The sequence below is a fragment of the Nasonia vitripennis genome, chromosome 2 (genome assembly GCF_009193385.2).
Source record: "Nasonia vitripennis strain AsymCx chromosome 2, Nvit_psr_1.1, whole genome shotgun sequence".
In the NCBI taxonomy this organism is placed as follows: Eukaryota; Metazoa; Arthropoda; class Insecta; order Hymenoptera; family Pteromalidae; genus Nasonia; species Nasonia vitripennis.
Window position 1 is genome coordinate 8,875,717 of NC_045758.1, and position 13,414 is coordinate 8,889,130.

A 13,414-nucleotide genomic window follows, 5' to 3' on the forward strand; every position below is an offset into this window, starting at 1 on the left:
TTATAGATGAAATACATTTGATATATATATATATATATATATATATAATAAATAGTAAATATAAAATTAAGGTTTCATGTGTATATCATGTATATAATCGTAAGTTGTGAAAATTTTAAGTTAAATAAATTTATTTCACTGTCTTGAAATTATAATAAACAGGCGTTAAAATATATTTTTGTATAACTCGATCGTGAGTCTCGCTTCTTGTTTTAAAAAATAGAATCCGCAACACGTGCGTGCGAATCAGCTAATTAATGTACCGTTATTAAAACTTTGAAATCACTGTAAAAATGCGAACAATGTAATTATCACGCAACTCTCAAAAATGGGATCATCAATGCATGTTATGGGCCGCATCAAGACCGTGCGGTATTTCTCGCACGAATCGTTCGGTTCACGTTCATGTTCCATGCAAATGACGACACGACGTTGGCAGTTGCAGATCGTTTGAACCGCGGGAACGTATTTAAACCGCTGAAATGCGATCTATACCTTTTACATTGCAAATAGCGTTCTATTCACCTTATATATTAAAACGTAGTAAAAGATTGATCATGATTTGGACGATTAATACGACGGATTAAACACATCTGCACTTTCGCGCAACTAACCTAAACTAATGTTAGATTTGGAACATGGTGTGGGATCGAGGTTGGCGATAGCCGGCTACATTGCACAATGTAGACTGTGGCGAACAGCACTCAGCAGTGAGCAGACAGTCCTATATCAGATGTGAATGGTACCATGTTTTACCAGGATATGGAAGGTCGTTAGTCCTGACTCCTGAGTAGATACGCCGGTCACATCACATGCCGCAAGTTCGGTTTTAACGTTCTAGCTTATGTATCCAGCTTAAAGCGTTACGTTAGAGCATTGCTCAATGCTCTAGAGTCTACTATACCGCGAGGATAAAGAGGAACATAACCTCACCTCTTGTATATACACTATACCGTTGTCAACAAATAACGTTGCTTGTAGGTATACAATAAATTTGAGTATATTTGAAAGAGAAATAATTTTGGTAAATGCTACTTGCGAATAAAATCCAGGATAAAATGGAACCTGAGCAACACTACGTTTTTGTAAGTTGTTTTAACTAATTATAATTCATCATATTCAAGTGAAATCAATTTGTTAACAAGTCTTCTATCTTTAAAGCACAATGAGGAGGATCTACTATATGAGGAAGAAATTTTGAGGAATGCCTATTCGGTAAAGCACTGGTGGCGTTACATAGATCATCTGAGAACTACACAAAGTCCAAATTTAAATGTTGTATACGAACGAGCTCTCAAAGAGTTACCAGGAAGGTAGATATATACAACTGGGCAATTGAATTTTTCTTACAATGAGTACTTCAACAAATCTTTTATGATAACTCATTGAATGGTATATTTTCAGTTACAAACTATGGTACGCTTATTTGAGACATCGAGTAAAGCAGTTGGTAGGGCGTCCCATTAATGATCCACTTTATGAAGTTGTAAATAATGCATTCGAGAGAGCCTTGGTGTTTATGCATAAAATGCCAAGAATATGGATGGACTACTGTACATTGATGACGGAGCAAGGCTACATTACTCGAACTCGACATATTTTTGATCGTGCTCTTAGAGCTCTTCCAATCACACAACATCATAGAATATGGCCTTTATACATAGACTTTGTAAAGAGGCATAATGTACATGAGATGGCAGTCAGGGTATTCAGAAGATATTTAAAGGTAATCTAAATTGGAAATTTGTATTAAAGATTGTTATTTTTTTTAAATGTTTCACTGATTATTTATTTATCTTGGCTTTGTATAATTTTCTAGTTGGCACCAGAAGAAACAGAAGAGTATATAGATTATCTCATTTCTATAGAAAGGTTGGATGAGGCAGCTATGAAACTTGCTAACATTGTGAATCAGGATGATTTTGTGTCCAAGCATGGAAAATCTAAACACCAATTGTGGAATGAACTTTGTGACCTTATCTCTAAGAATCCTACAAAAATAAAATCACTCAATGTAGATGCTATTATTAGAGGAGGTTTAAGGCGTTACACAGATCAAGCTGGTCCACTATGGAATGCGTTAGCCGATTATTACGTTCGTAGTGGGCTCTTTGAAAGAGTGAGTTTGCAACTACATAATTACTATGACAATATGATGCCAATGTATTTACATAACAATCGATTTGATTCTAGGCAAGAGACATATACGAGGAAGCTATACAGACTGTGACAACTGTCAGAGATTTCTCACAAGTTTTTGATGCTTATGCACAATTTGAAGAGCTGAGTCTAAAAAAAAGAATGGAAGAAGCTGCTGAAAATCCAACTGAAGATGGTAAAAGACTTGATTACTGGAATATCTCATGCATATTGTTTTTAATTGTATGCTACAGATGAGTAACATTTTTGTTATAGATGATATTGACTTAGAATTGCGCTTGGCAAGATTTGAAAATTTGATGGAGAGAAGACTGTTATTGCTGAATTCTGTTTCGTTGCGACAAAATCCACATAATGTTCTAGATTGGCATAAACGCGTGGAGCTCTATGAGGGTCAACCACACGAGGTAATTTATAGAATTGAAATATTTTATTAATACGTGCATCAATGCACTGCTAACATTAAACCATTTTCTAGATTATCAATACGTATACTGAAGCTGTACAAACAATTCAACCACAATTAGCCGTTGGAAAATTGCACAGTCTGTGGGTGGCATTCGCGAAGTTCTATGAGAAAAATGACCAAATTTCGGATGCAAGAACGGTATTCGAAAAAGCGGTTATGGTTCCCTATTTAAAAGTTGATGATTTAGCTTCAGTATGGTGTGAATGGGCTGAAATGGAAATCAGACATGGGTAAATATTTTAATTATATATGATTATAATATTTCTGATTATTTAATTATATTGATATACAATATTAAACTGCAATGTTTTTTCTTTTTTAAGCTTTTACAAAGAGGCTCTAAGACTTATGCACCGCGCAACTGCGATGCCGTCAAGGAAAGTTGCTTACCACGATGAAAGTGAAACTGTACAAAAGAGAGTATATAAAAATTTGAAAGTTTGGTCCATGTATGCTGATCTAGAAGAATCTTTTGGTACATTCAAGGTATTACCATTTTTATTACAATTTCTTACTTGCTATTTATACAATTCAGGAATTTAATTATTTATGAATTTAATATTCTAGACTTGCAAGGCGGTTTATGATAAAATTATCGAATTGAAAATAGCTACTCCCCAAATCATTATAAATTATGGGTTATTCTTGGAAGAGAATAATTACTTTGAAGAGGCGTTTAGAGTAAGTAACAATTATATACTAATGTAATTATGACTGTATACCAAATAGTCTTTATTTTTATACTTACAAAATAATAATTTTAGGCATATGAGAAAGGCATTTCGCTCTTTAAATGGCCAAATGTCTTTGATATTTGGAATACTTATTTAACAAAATTCCTGAAACGTTATGGTGGAACAAAATTGGAAAGAACCAGAGATCTCTTTGAACAATGTCTAGAGCATTGCCCTCCAAAACATGCAAAAGGTATGGACACATAATGTTTAACAACCTTATTTTTATCATTTTTTCATATGCTTCAATCGATATGTATTTTACATTTTAGCTTTATACCTTTTATACGCAAAGCTGGAAGAAGAACATGGTTTGGCAAGACACGCCATGTCCGTATATGAAAGAGCAACAGGTGCTGTTTTGCCTGAAGAACGCTTTGAGGTATAATTTTCAATGAGATGCATAATATGGTTAAATGACGTAAAAATTGTAAAAATATAAATTCTTTTTTTTAGATGTTCAATATTTACATCAAGAAGGCCGCCGATATTTATGGCGTTCCTAAAACGCGACAAATTTACGAAAAAGCGATTGAGGTTTTGAGTGAAGAAAATACAAGGGAAATGTGCTTACGATTTGCAGAAATGGAAAAGAAATTAGGAGAAGTGGACCGGGCGAGAGCCATATATGCCCACTGCAGTCAGATATGCGATCCTAGAGTAAGTTATTCTTCATGTAAAAAAAAACGCAAGTATTAAGCAAATAAGTTACCATATGCTTCATTTTGATTTTATAGATTACAAACAACTTTTGGCAAACATGGAAAGAGTTTGAAGTGAGTCATGGTAATGAAGATACCATGCGGGAAATGCTGAGAATAAAACGAAGTGTACAAGCAATGTACAACACTCAAATAAACATGATGGCTGCCCAAATGTTAAATAATCAAACGAATGATTCAATGGATGCCATGAAACTTCTAGACAACCGAGCTTCTGAAAGTGGTAAATATATACATCCTGTTTTTTTCTAATGAATGTGTCAATATATTGAAAATTTTTTCATAATTATATTAATAGCTTTAGCAAACGATGTTATTCGTCCATCACAAACGATTAACTTTGTCCGTGGAGCTACGGAAGGAGGCAAAAGTGCTTCCAAAGTCGTTAATCCAGATGAAATTGACATTGATATGGATGTTGATGATGAAGACGGCGAAGAAAATGATAATGACAGCGAAGGTGGTGAAATGGAAGAAGGTAAAATTCTTTTGTGCATATTTTCTGTTATCATAAACATTTTTGTTTTTATAAAAATAATATTTTAAACAAGTTTATGATTTTTTTCAGATGTACCAATTGAAAAGCAGATTATTCCTTCTCAAGTATTTGGTAGTTTAAAGAACGAAGATGATTAAGAATGTAAATATAAATAAATTAAAATTATTTTTAATACAATACAAATTAAGTAACTTGTTTATTCCTTGTACATTAATTTACCATACGATTGATTTCAATGGTTTTTAAACAATTAAGGAATTATCAAAAATGACATATAGAGTGTACATTAAAATATCTAGCATACAAAAGTATTTTATGTGTTTTTACACTTTGATTAATTTCATACATTTTTTTTTTCTAATAAATCGTTCTTAATAAAAGAATTCATTACAGATTTATTACACATTAGCGTTGTGAATCAAGTTTTTTTCAATTATCCAAATAAAAATCAATTTCATATATCAATATCAGTTCATTAAAGTTAATTATATCAATTTATATACTTTACTTTTCTAATATATACAACATTATATAACATATTTAGGCGGATTTATAAAATGAAGATCATTGAAGACTTGAGAATCATCAATGTCAGTTTGACCTTGTATTGTCGCCTGTTCTTTTCTGATACCTCCAAATACTATTAACTCTCCTCTTCCAAGAACTAGGGAATAAAGTATTCTTTCATCTGGGCCTGTTTGATCACTTTGTTTAAGAGGTACCCAGGATGCAGAGCACTCATCACATAATATATTACTTATATCCAATACAAATATGGCTAGTGTATTTTCTGTTTTTTTAGCAGCTTTAGATTGCGCTTTGCGATTTTGAAGTCTTTCTTCCATGCGTCGAAGGGATTCTAATTGTTTTTGACGGTTTGCCGAAGAATTTGTTCGAACAGGTTCATCCCGAAAAGCTGCCATACTTAATGTACTATCATATACTGGCAGAGGTACATTTGGCGATATCGGATTGGATAGTGCATTCCTTGACCTTTGTAAATAGCCTCGACGTCCGTTCACGTTTTCATCTCGATCTATCTCTCTTAACGATCGTTGTCTGATCAAGTTAAAACTGTTATTTCTTATACTACAGGTTAACCACAATTTTACATATTTAAAATGCCATAATTATCTTACCTCTCTCGGAACGGTATATTTGATGTATGTGGTGGATTTGCTGGTTTTCCTACAGATATACTCATTCCACTAGGTTGTGAAAGTCTTTTCTTCTTGCTTAAAACGATTATATAATTTCCAACCTTTGACAGTGAAATAGTATATATTAATTATGTAATTGAGTATACAAATTGATTATATATACAATTTAAATACCTTGCATGCTTGATGACACCAAATACGCGTTGGTGCAGATTCAGTATGACGCATGTTTACTTTTTTCCATGTCCAAATAGGATCTTCCATTGTCAACAACCAAGCATCATTCATCGCAACATTTGGACCAGTACAGCCACCTAACACAAATACGAAAATTAATGATTAGAATAACGGTACAATACAAATTACACATATAATACATGTGTCATGAGTAGTTCTTCATAAAGGGTTACTCATGCCAGTTATATTGTAATGTACTATCAGGCATGTAGAAATAAAAACATTTCTCACCAAGTATTAATAAATGTTTATCATCTAGAGGAATTTGTGATTGACCATAACGAGGCTGAGGTTTTAAACTAGATGTTGCCTGTTTCTTCCAACAGTATGAATCCAAGTTTAAACACCAAACATCATTTGAACTAAACAAATACAGATAATTAATACAGATAATTTAAAAAAAAAAAAAAAAAATTAAGTTACCTGTATCCACTAGCTACACCTCCAAATACAACCATAAGGTTTCCATGAATAGAGGCTGAATGAGCAGATGTAGGAGGAGGTGTTTCTAATCCATTGATTGCTATCCACCGATTAGATTCAATTGAATATACATGCAATTCATTAAAAAGCTTCCATTGCTAAAAACAGCATACAATTGTTATAGTAGAACAATAGCAGTATCTTGAAATCAGTACTTTATTCAACACTAAATTACCTGATGCAAAGGATATGGAGATGGGTGCGACCAGCCACCAAATAGTATGAAGCTTTTTTTATAATATAACATTGTAGCACACGCTTTTGGTGATGGATAACTACCCATCGTAATAGGCCTGACCCATTTTCGAGTGTCGAGATCTAGTTTCCACAAATCATTGAATGTTGTACAAGCAGCTGTGCATCCACCAAATACATACATAGAGTTATCGTAGGTACAAGCAGAATGAGAATGTCTTTTGCCAATTGTAGGTGTCCAATGTGTACCAGCAGACCATGAGTTCCAAAACAAAGAACCGTAAGCAACTGACTTTTGGAAATGAGCTCTGCTATGCTCAATCACATCTACAAGATTAATACATCGTTTATAGCTCAATATTAATATAAATAATCTTTATAAATGAGCAAAACCATTGCATAAATGAGCAAAACCATTGCATAAATGAGAAAACTTACTTTTAGTCGCTTGACACCATCTTTTCGAGACATACATACATTCTTGAAGATCTTTGTAAGGTGGTATCAAACTCAAAATATACTCCAAAATTTCATCTGGTAAATCGTCAATTTTACATTGCATCTTGAATATTATAATTTGTAATTTATAGTGGCTAACTGATTCTTCGAAATCCGAATGCTGCTATTCTTTTTTCTTTCACATAACCTAACATTTATGACTGTATTTCTTTTTTGATCCATCAAGGGTACACATTTGTATGTTATACTCATGACATCTTATTAGACGTTAATTTATGGTTTTTTTTTATTTTTACAGTCTTTGGGTCTCTAGACTTTTAAAATATAAAGTCATAATATCACAAAAACAAACAAGGTGTGTATCAATCGGCTTTTAAATTGTTTACTATCCTTTTTTTCTTTTCCTATACTTCAACTTTTTAACAGTTATGAACAATCGATTTTGTTATATAGTACAAAACATAAACACGTACCCAGTCAAAATGTCGACTGTCGTCCCGAAATCCCCTACTCTCGCAAGTCACAGATAAGGTGTTATATATATAGATATATATATATAAGACATACACAAAAATTACGTGTGCCCAGTGCCAGTGTGTGTATCCTATCATTTTAATTTTTTGAGAGAAAAATAAGTTTTTTTAAAAATGTAGATTATTATTGACAGTCAACAGTAGTTATTACAAATTTATGATTCATTCTTTATACTTTTATAAATATGTTTTGCAGTTTAATAGCAAACAAAACCTTTTAGCATAACTTGGCTGAATAAAATTTGAAATATATTTGTATAAAATAATTTTTTATGTATTTACAAATAATTTATTCAGCTGTGCAATAGTTATTCATATATATATACATAAGTTAAGCCACCACCTCCACATCTGAAGAAATATTCTTGATCTTGCTGACTAGTGATTCTTTATCAAGAAAAGGATTTCCTTGCAAATCTATTTTTGTCAAATTGTGTCTTTGTATTAGATCACAAACCTCTTCATAGTTATTTATTTGATTTTCATGTAGCAATAAGACCCTTAAATTATGCAAAGTCGGGAATGATTTTATAGAACTTATATTATTTTTTGACAAGTCAAGCTTCACGCACTGCTGTAATGTATACAGCTGATGAAGTCTATTCTCAATACAATTATTGCTAAAATTTACTTCACGATAAAATGTCAAATAAGGTTCTTGACTGGAAATACTTGTCAATTCTAAATTCGACAAATTAATATCACAAGCATTATCACTTCCATCTGGTTCAACATCTATTGGATTTAAATTATAATAAAGAGTATATTTGCTACCTAAAAAAGTAAGGTATTGATTTATAACAATTTAATAAAAACATTACTATGTTATTATTAAAATACTCACACATGTCCTTGTAATAATTAGCTCTAAGTGGATCAATCCTTATTAATTCACCAAATTCTTTTATAATCTTTGAATTATCCCCTATTGGATTTATATTTAACATCAAGTGTATACTCGTTAACCGGGCCCATTTGTTACAAGGCTCCATTTTTGCTAGTGTTTGATAATTTTCCAACTGTTCATTTAATTTTGGATTATTATGATTTCCACTCAAAGTTGTACTTTCATAGATCCATTCACTCGAAGATTTTATTGATGGTTTAAATTCATGATGATTCCCTTCAAATTTCAAGAATATTTTTTTATAATCATCATCCAAGGCTTTTTCAAATACTGCATACCATGCAGCAGAAACATTTTTTCCATTAGCAGATTTCCATTCACATTCATATTTTTTATCATTTAAAAATAATTCAAAATCACAAGGAACTTCTTTATGAAAGGCTGCAGTTAAAGTTGTTTTTGTTAATACTGCTCTCCACAATTTCAGCGGAGATTTCCAATAATCTAGTAACCATCTATGATAAAACCAGGCACTTGAATCATTTGGATCAGTAAAAGTTGCATTCATAACAAGATCAAGTTCTAAAATATAAGACATCACCATGATTATAATTTTTAAATCATACTTTAATATTTATCACCACTTCTAGTTATAGCAATAACAATAATACCTTCGTCATGTTTATCAGCTCTAATAGGCAGATCATGAACATTACTTGGGTATAACTTTTGTAATATTTTGCTCCTAAGATGCCATGAAGAATAGTTTGAAAAATTATTTAATATTTTAGTAGTAGTGAACTCTAATTCTTCAGTATCTGGCACATTGGCCTTGCTTGCTATAAATCTTCTGTAGTCCCAACAATGAACTGAAATACACGTACAAATATAAGAAAACTATAAGTTTTAATATCTAGTTATATTAGTTATATTTTCACTTACAATTTCTTTCATCTAGATTCAAACATTTGTTACACAAATCTATTTCTCTCTTCCAATTTGGATTTGGTAAATGCTCGATAACCCATGTACGTTGATGCCAAACACAGTATGATTTCGGATTTTCTCTTAAACTTGATTCTGTGAGTGAAAGCTCCTTCTCTAATTTTTCTATACGTTCTTCATCAGACCTTAATTAGAAAAGTTAATGATTAATTTTAGGAAAAATAATCCAGTAGGAAAAAAATGATGTCATAATCATCAATGTAAAGCCTACCAGTTATTGTTTAAAAATGTCTCTCTTCTTATATTCCACAATGTATAAACATCTGGATGTCGCACAAGTAATTTTTCTGTTATCAAAAGTATTTCATCGTCCCATTTTTGCTTTTTTCTCTAATGATAAAAATCAGCTTGCATGAATTCAAGTTTATTTTGACTGGATGAAATATTTAATGAGACTGTACCTTTTCAAAAACTAATTCCACCCCCTTCTTGAACTCTACTGCTTTTTTCTGTCTCTCAGCTTGCTTGATTTTTTCCTGTTCAGCGGTAGTACGTACCTTGACCCTTCCGTGCTGCAAGACGCAAAGATATTAATAAAATGTGTAATTGCAGTAGTTTTAAAAAAATTATTAATCTTATTACCATGATTTTTAAGTTACACGCAGATGGTTCAACTTTTAATAAAAAAAATAATTATGCCAGGAGTAATATAATCATCAAATATGTTTTTATTGTTAAATTCAACATGAAAAATACGTTGTTATCTAGCGATGACGATGAGAGAAAACCAAACCTCTAAAAAAGCACTATAGTGCGAGAAGTCGAGAACCAATGACATTGTGCCTCTATAGTCTATACACAGCGACTATTACTATATACATGCGCTGGCGCTGCACCGTGGACAAATTCAAAACTAAAGCACAAAAATACATGTATATATAGATATATTGTGTTGTAGATTGTAGTTCTAACCTAAACGAGCCGCCAGCAGCTTACATCTCAATAGAGTTCATGCTAAACTCTATGCTAAAAAGTTTATTTTTTGGTGTATTTCTCCTTGCCAACTAATTGATACGAAGATAAATTAAAATATAACAAGATGTCAGTTTTTCGACTTTTTAGTTTTAGTAACAATAGCGTTAAAAGTTGCCGAAATCTTTTATGCTCAAGGTAAATAACATTGTATTTCTTTATCTCTATATACATACTTCCATATCCTATACTCATGATTACGAGCAAACACATTCATGAATTTTCTCATTTCATAAACCTTTTTAAAGCTTTTTAGAACAGCGAGCTCTCATTTCTGGTAAAACCATCAAGCAGTTAGGTATTCCTACACCTCCAAAACGACCATGCACTCCATACATCAGATTTTTTCAAAATATAAGGCCAAAGATAAAGGAAAATAACCCAGACTTGAACCCAAAGGAATTAGTTAAAGTGGTTGCTCAAGAATGGGCCAAATATGATCCAGAAAAGAAAAAATTGTTGCAAAAAGAGTTTCTTTCCGAGTTGGAGGTTTATCTTAAAAATTTTGAAGCTTATAAACAAAGTATAACACCAGAACAACAAAACCTTATCAATAGTACGAAGGAAAAAGAAAAGCAAGCTAAAGAACAAGCTCGAATTCATAGTGTAATTGCTCAGCTTTTTCCTATTTTTCATAATTCTCTAAACCATATATAAATTAGTAAAATTAATAATAAACATTTCAGAAAAAAGAGAGCTTGGGTAAACCAAAGAAACCACCAACTGGTTTTCTAAAATTTTTGATGGAAAGAAAGTCACAAAAAGATGAAAGTTTAAAATATACTGTAAGATTTTATTGTATTGTATTATATATATATATATATATATATATAATGCACAATTTAATTTTTTTTAAATAATAAATTTTAATATATTGTAGGACTGGGTGAGACAATTAGCACGAGAATGGGAAATGATACCAGAAGAGAGGAAAGACCAGTACAAAGAAGAAACTAAAATTGCCTTGGATAAGTATAAATCAGATATGTTAGCTTGGGAAGAAAGTATGATTAGACAAGGACATATTGATGTTGTTAGAAATAAAGAACTTCTTGAGATTTCATCGACTAAGAAGCAATCAAGTAAAACTACTGCATGAAGTTCAGTATTTTGTACATGATTTTTAATAATTATGATTATGACTGAATGCTCATACACAAATTAAATACTTTAAAATAAATTTATATAAAATAATAAATAGCTTTACATATTTTTAAGTCCCTTATTTTTATTATTTGTATAAGAAATTAACTCATTTTATCTGTACAAAAACGATGTTTATAATTTTATTAAAAAAATTGCAAATAACTTAGATCAGGTCGAAAAATTGAAATAATCCAGTTAATTAGCACAAAGCTTGTTAAATATACTGCAAAATCTTTAACAGCTGTACTATAAAATGCAATCATTTTTTTAAGAATTCGTACAATTTCAGGCTTAATGTTGCACAAAATTAAAGCAGCCATTAACATGCTACTACCTTGAGATTCTTCAGACTTTTTACCAAGGCACAACCGAGTCGTAGCCATTATAAAATAAGGTGTCAGTATACCCTGTAAAATAATTAATTTATTTGACAAATACTTTTTAAATATTTAAAACTAAAATAGATGTGTAAAATAAAAATTACCTTGTACAACGTGAAATCTACATTTGCTAAAGATAAAATATTTACAAATACAGCAAGAAAAATGCTGGCAAATGGACTGAAAAATAATTTATAAAATAAAGAATATTGGCATTGCTCAAGAGTTGCTCGATCTGCTGCAGTTGTTTTTGACTTCAAGTTTAATTCATAATCTTCTTTGTCTTCTTTTAAATTATATTGGAGATTTAAATGATTTGGTGTGAAATGATTATCTGGTTGTTGATAAAGCACATCAGATTCAGTTAATTCCAAATCATGTAGATCAGAACTGTTATCTATAGATAATTTTATAAAATTTAAGTTTAATTCCATTTTCCAATAAAATATTTATCCTCACACCTGCAAGGTAAGTACAATTTTGCTTCCGGGTGCCTGAAGAAAAATGTGTACTTTGCATGCTGGCTGAGGAAAAAAAGTATTTGTACCACGGAAGGAAATTGTGTTATACAATAACATAAATGGTCATACATGGTCATCATACAATGATTGCTTACCTCGCTTTAAAAAATCTTTATGTTTTTGTTCTAATATTACTTCACTTTCTTTTATAAAGGAATTATTAGTATTGGCAAAACCATTGTCTGTTCTTGGCCTTGAATCCGCTATACCATTATTTGACTTTTCTGTAAAATAATCAAATAAAACTTTTTACATACTCAAGTTAGTGAGGTTATAAATATCCGGAATACAATACATGTTAGCATGCACAATTTTATACTACAAAGAACGTGATTTAATTTGAATTACCTTCTGTCGTTCTTTCTTTAACTCTTCCAGTAATTCGTTGTAATCGGCTTTCTGAATTTTCCAAAATACGCCTTCTCCGAAGTTCCCTTTTAGCAGCAGCATCAGCCATGACAATTTCTTTACAGATTTTGATAATCAAAGAAAGTTTAAACTAGAAATGAGCATTTATTAACATGTTTACGTGTACTTGAGTTTTACAGAATTCGAAAGACTTTTTTTTATTTTACAGCTTCTACAAATATCATCTATTTTGGTGAGGTATAAGTATATACAAGAAATATCACATATGCCGACGTGATACATACCTAGCTTAACCCGAACCTATACTTGGTGCTTTTACCAAGACGAATTGATTATAATTTTGAGACTTTTTGTGACTATTTGTAAATTATTAAGATTCATTGTTGAAAAAATATTCCAATTCTGATAATAATTTCAATGAAAAACGCTTTTTCACGAAAAAAAAACGTAACTGATTATATGTATTATTAGTTTTATTATTTTCAACATTATTTTTCAGAATGAATAAAAAACAAAAAATTAT

General features: G+C 31.1%; 5 protein-coding genes across 6 annotated transcripts; 2 read left to right on the forward strand and 3 right to left on the reverse strand.

The window, feature by feature from the left end:
- Positions 1-191: 191 nt before the first annotated feature.
- On the forward strand, positions 192-4,775 carry LOC100118067 (pre-mRNA-splicing factor syf1 homolog). Its single transcript, XM_008209798.3, has 15 exons — positions 192-1,085; positions 1,162-1,313; positions 1,405-1,726; positions 1,820-2,119; positions 2,194-2,335; positions 2,416-2,567; positions 2,639-2,859; positions 2,953-3,115; positions 3,197-3,310; positions 3,394-3,556; positions 3,636-3,745; positions 3,820-4,023; positions 4,101-4,308; positions 4,384-4,563; positions 4,654-4,775. The coding sequence occupies exons 1-15, from the start codon at positions 1,029-1,031 to the stop codon at positions 4,719-4,721; spliced, it is 2,556 nt and encodes an 851-aa protein (XP_008208020.1). The 5' UTR covers positions 192-1,028; the 3' UTR covers positions 4,722-4,775.
- LOC100118031 (F-box only protein 42) lies at positions 4,737-7,658 on the reverse strand. Its single transcript, XM_001602064.4, has 7 exons — positions 7,098-7,658; positions 6,640-6,986; positions 6,405-6,562; positions 6,213-6,343; positions 5,919-6,058; positions 5,724-5,845; positions 4,737-5,643 (listed from the first exon to the last, which is right to left on the reverse strand). The coding sequence occupies exons 1-7, from the start codon at positions 7,219-7,221 to the stop codon at positions 5,112-5,114; spliced, it is 1,554 nt and encodes a 517-aa protein (XP_001602114.1). The 5' UTR covers positions 7,222-7,658; the 3' UTR covers positions 4,737-5,111.
- Positions 7,659-7,754: 96 nt separating this feature from the next.
- LOC100117996 (geranylgeranyl transferase type-2 subunit alpha) lies at positions 7,755-10,285 on the reverse strand. Its single transcript, XM_003426737.5, has 7 exons — positions 10,086-10,285; positions 9,905-10,015; positions 9,715-9,833; positions 9,441-9,628; positions 9,170-9,367; positions 8,496-9,080; positions 7,755-8,425 (listed from the first exon to the last, which is right to left on the reverse strand). Exons 1-7 carry the CDS (start codon positions 10,086-10,088, stop codon positions 7,983-7,985), a joined length of 1,647 nt encoding a protein of 548 aa, XP_003426785.1. The 5' UTR covers positions 10,089-10,285; the 3' UTR covers positions 7,755-7,982.
- Positions 10,286-10,323: 38 nt separating this feature from the next.
- Positions 10,324-11,673, forward strand: LOC100114857 (transcription factor A, mitochondrial). The gene is made up of 4 exons (XM_001603001.5): positions 10,324-10,613; positions 10,724-11,081; positions 11,162-11,260; positions 11,356-11,673. Exons 1-4 carry the CDS (start codon positions 10,543-10,545, stop codon positions 11,572-11,574), a joined length of 747 nt encoding a protein of 248 aa, XP_001603051.1. The 5' UTR covers positions 10,324-10,542; the 3' UTR covers positions 11,575-11,673.
- On the reverse strand, positions 11,534-13,261 carry LOC100117963. Of its 2 annotated transcripts, none has more exons than XM_031922886.2 (4): positions 12,871-13,261; positions 12,618-12,767; positions 12,106-12,398; positions 11,534-12,028 (listed from the first exon to the last, which is right to left on the reverse strand). In XM_031922886.2, exons 1-4 carry the CDS (start codon positions 12,977-12,979, stop codon positions 11,765-11,767), a joined length of 816 nt encoding a protein of 271 aa, XP_031778746.1. In that variant the 5' UTR covers positions 12,980-13,261; the 3' UTR covers positions 11,534-11,764. The 2 variants fall into 2 exon arrangements, with proteins under 2 accessions (XP_031778746.1, XP_001602065.1); XM_001602015.5 differs by having other exon boundaries at positions 12,618-12,746; positions 12,871-13,249.
- Between the last annotated feature and the right edge of the window lie 153 nt (positions 13,262-13,414).

Excerpts from the sequence above, each read along its gene's own strand:
- LOC100117963 (XM_031922886.2), bottom strand. The coding sequence starts at position 12,979 with ATGGCTGATGCTGCTGCTAAAAGGGAACTTCGGAGAAGGCGTATTTTG. Across the intron at positions 12,399-12,617 it reads TAAAGATTTTTTAAAGCGAG|ATAACAGTTCTGATCTACAT; the intron begins GTAAGCAATCAT and ends AATTATCTATAG. Across the intron at positions 12,029-12,105 it reads TAGATTTCACGTTGTACAAG|GGTATACTGACACCTTATTT; the intron begins GTAATTTTTATT and ends ATTATTTTACAG.
- LOC100114857 (XM_001603001.5), top strand. The coding sequence starts at position 10,543 with ATGTCAGTTTTTCGACTTTTTAGTTTTAGTAACAATAGCGTTAAAAGT. Across the intron at positions 10,614-10,723 it reads CGAAATCTTTTATGCTCAAG|CTTTTTAGAACAGCGAGCTC; the intron begins GTAAATAACATT and ends ACCTTTTTAAAG. Across the intron at positions 11,261-11,355 it reads ATGAAAGTTTAAAATATACT|GACTGGGTGAGACAATTAGC; the intron begins GTAAGATTTTAT and ends AATATATTGTAG.
- LOC100117996 (XM_003426737.5), bottom strand. Across the intron at positions 9,834-9,904 it reads TGGAATTAGTTTTTGAAAAG|AGAAAAAAGCAAAAATGGGA; the intron begins GTACAGTCTCAT and ends TTTTATCATTAG. Across the intron at positions 9,081-9,169 it reads AGCTGATAAACATGACGAAG|AACTTGATCTTGTTATGAAT; the intron begins GTATTATTGTTA and ends CTTATATTTTAG.
- LOC100118031 (XM_001602064.4), bottom strand. The coding sequence starts at position 7,221 with ATGCAATGTAAAATTGACGATTTACCAGATGAAATTTTGGAGTATATT. Across the intron at positions 6,987-7,097 it reads ATGGTGTCAAGCGACTAAAA|ATGTGATTGAGCATAGCAGA; the intron begins GTAAGTTTTCTC and ends TTAATCTTGTAG. Across the intron at positions 5,644-5,723 it reads AATATACCGTTCCGAGAGAG|ACAACGATCGTTAAGAGAGA; the intron begins GTAAGATAATTA and ends TAACTTGATCAG.
- LOC100118067 (XM_008209798.3), top strand. The coding sequence starts at position 1,029 with ATGCTACTTGCGAATAAAATCCAGGATAAAATGGAACCTGAGCAACAC. Across the intron at positions 1,314-1,404 it reads CTCAAAGAGTTACCAGGAAG|TTACAAACTATGGTACGCTT; the intron begins GTAGATATATAC and ends GTATATTTTCAG. Across the intron at positions 1,727-1,819 it reads TATTCAGAAGATATTTAAAG|TTGGCACCAGAAGAAACAGA; the intron begins GTAATCTAAATT and ends ATAATTTTCTAG.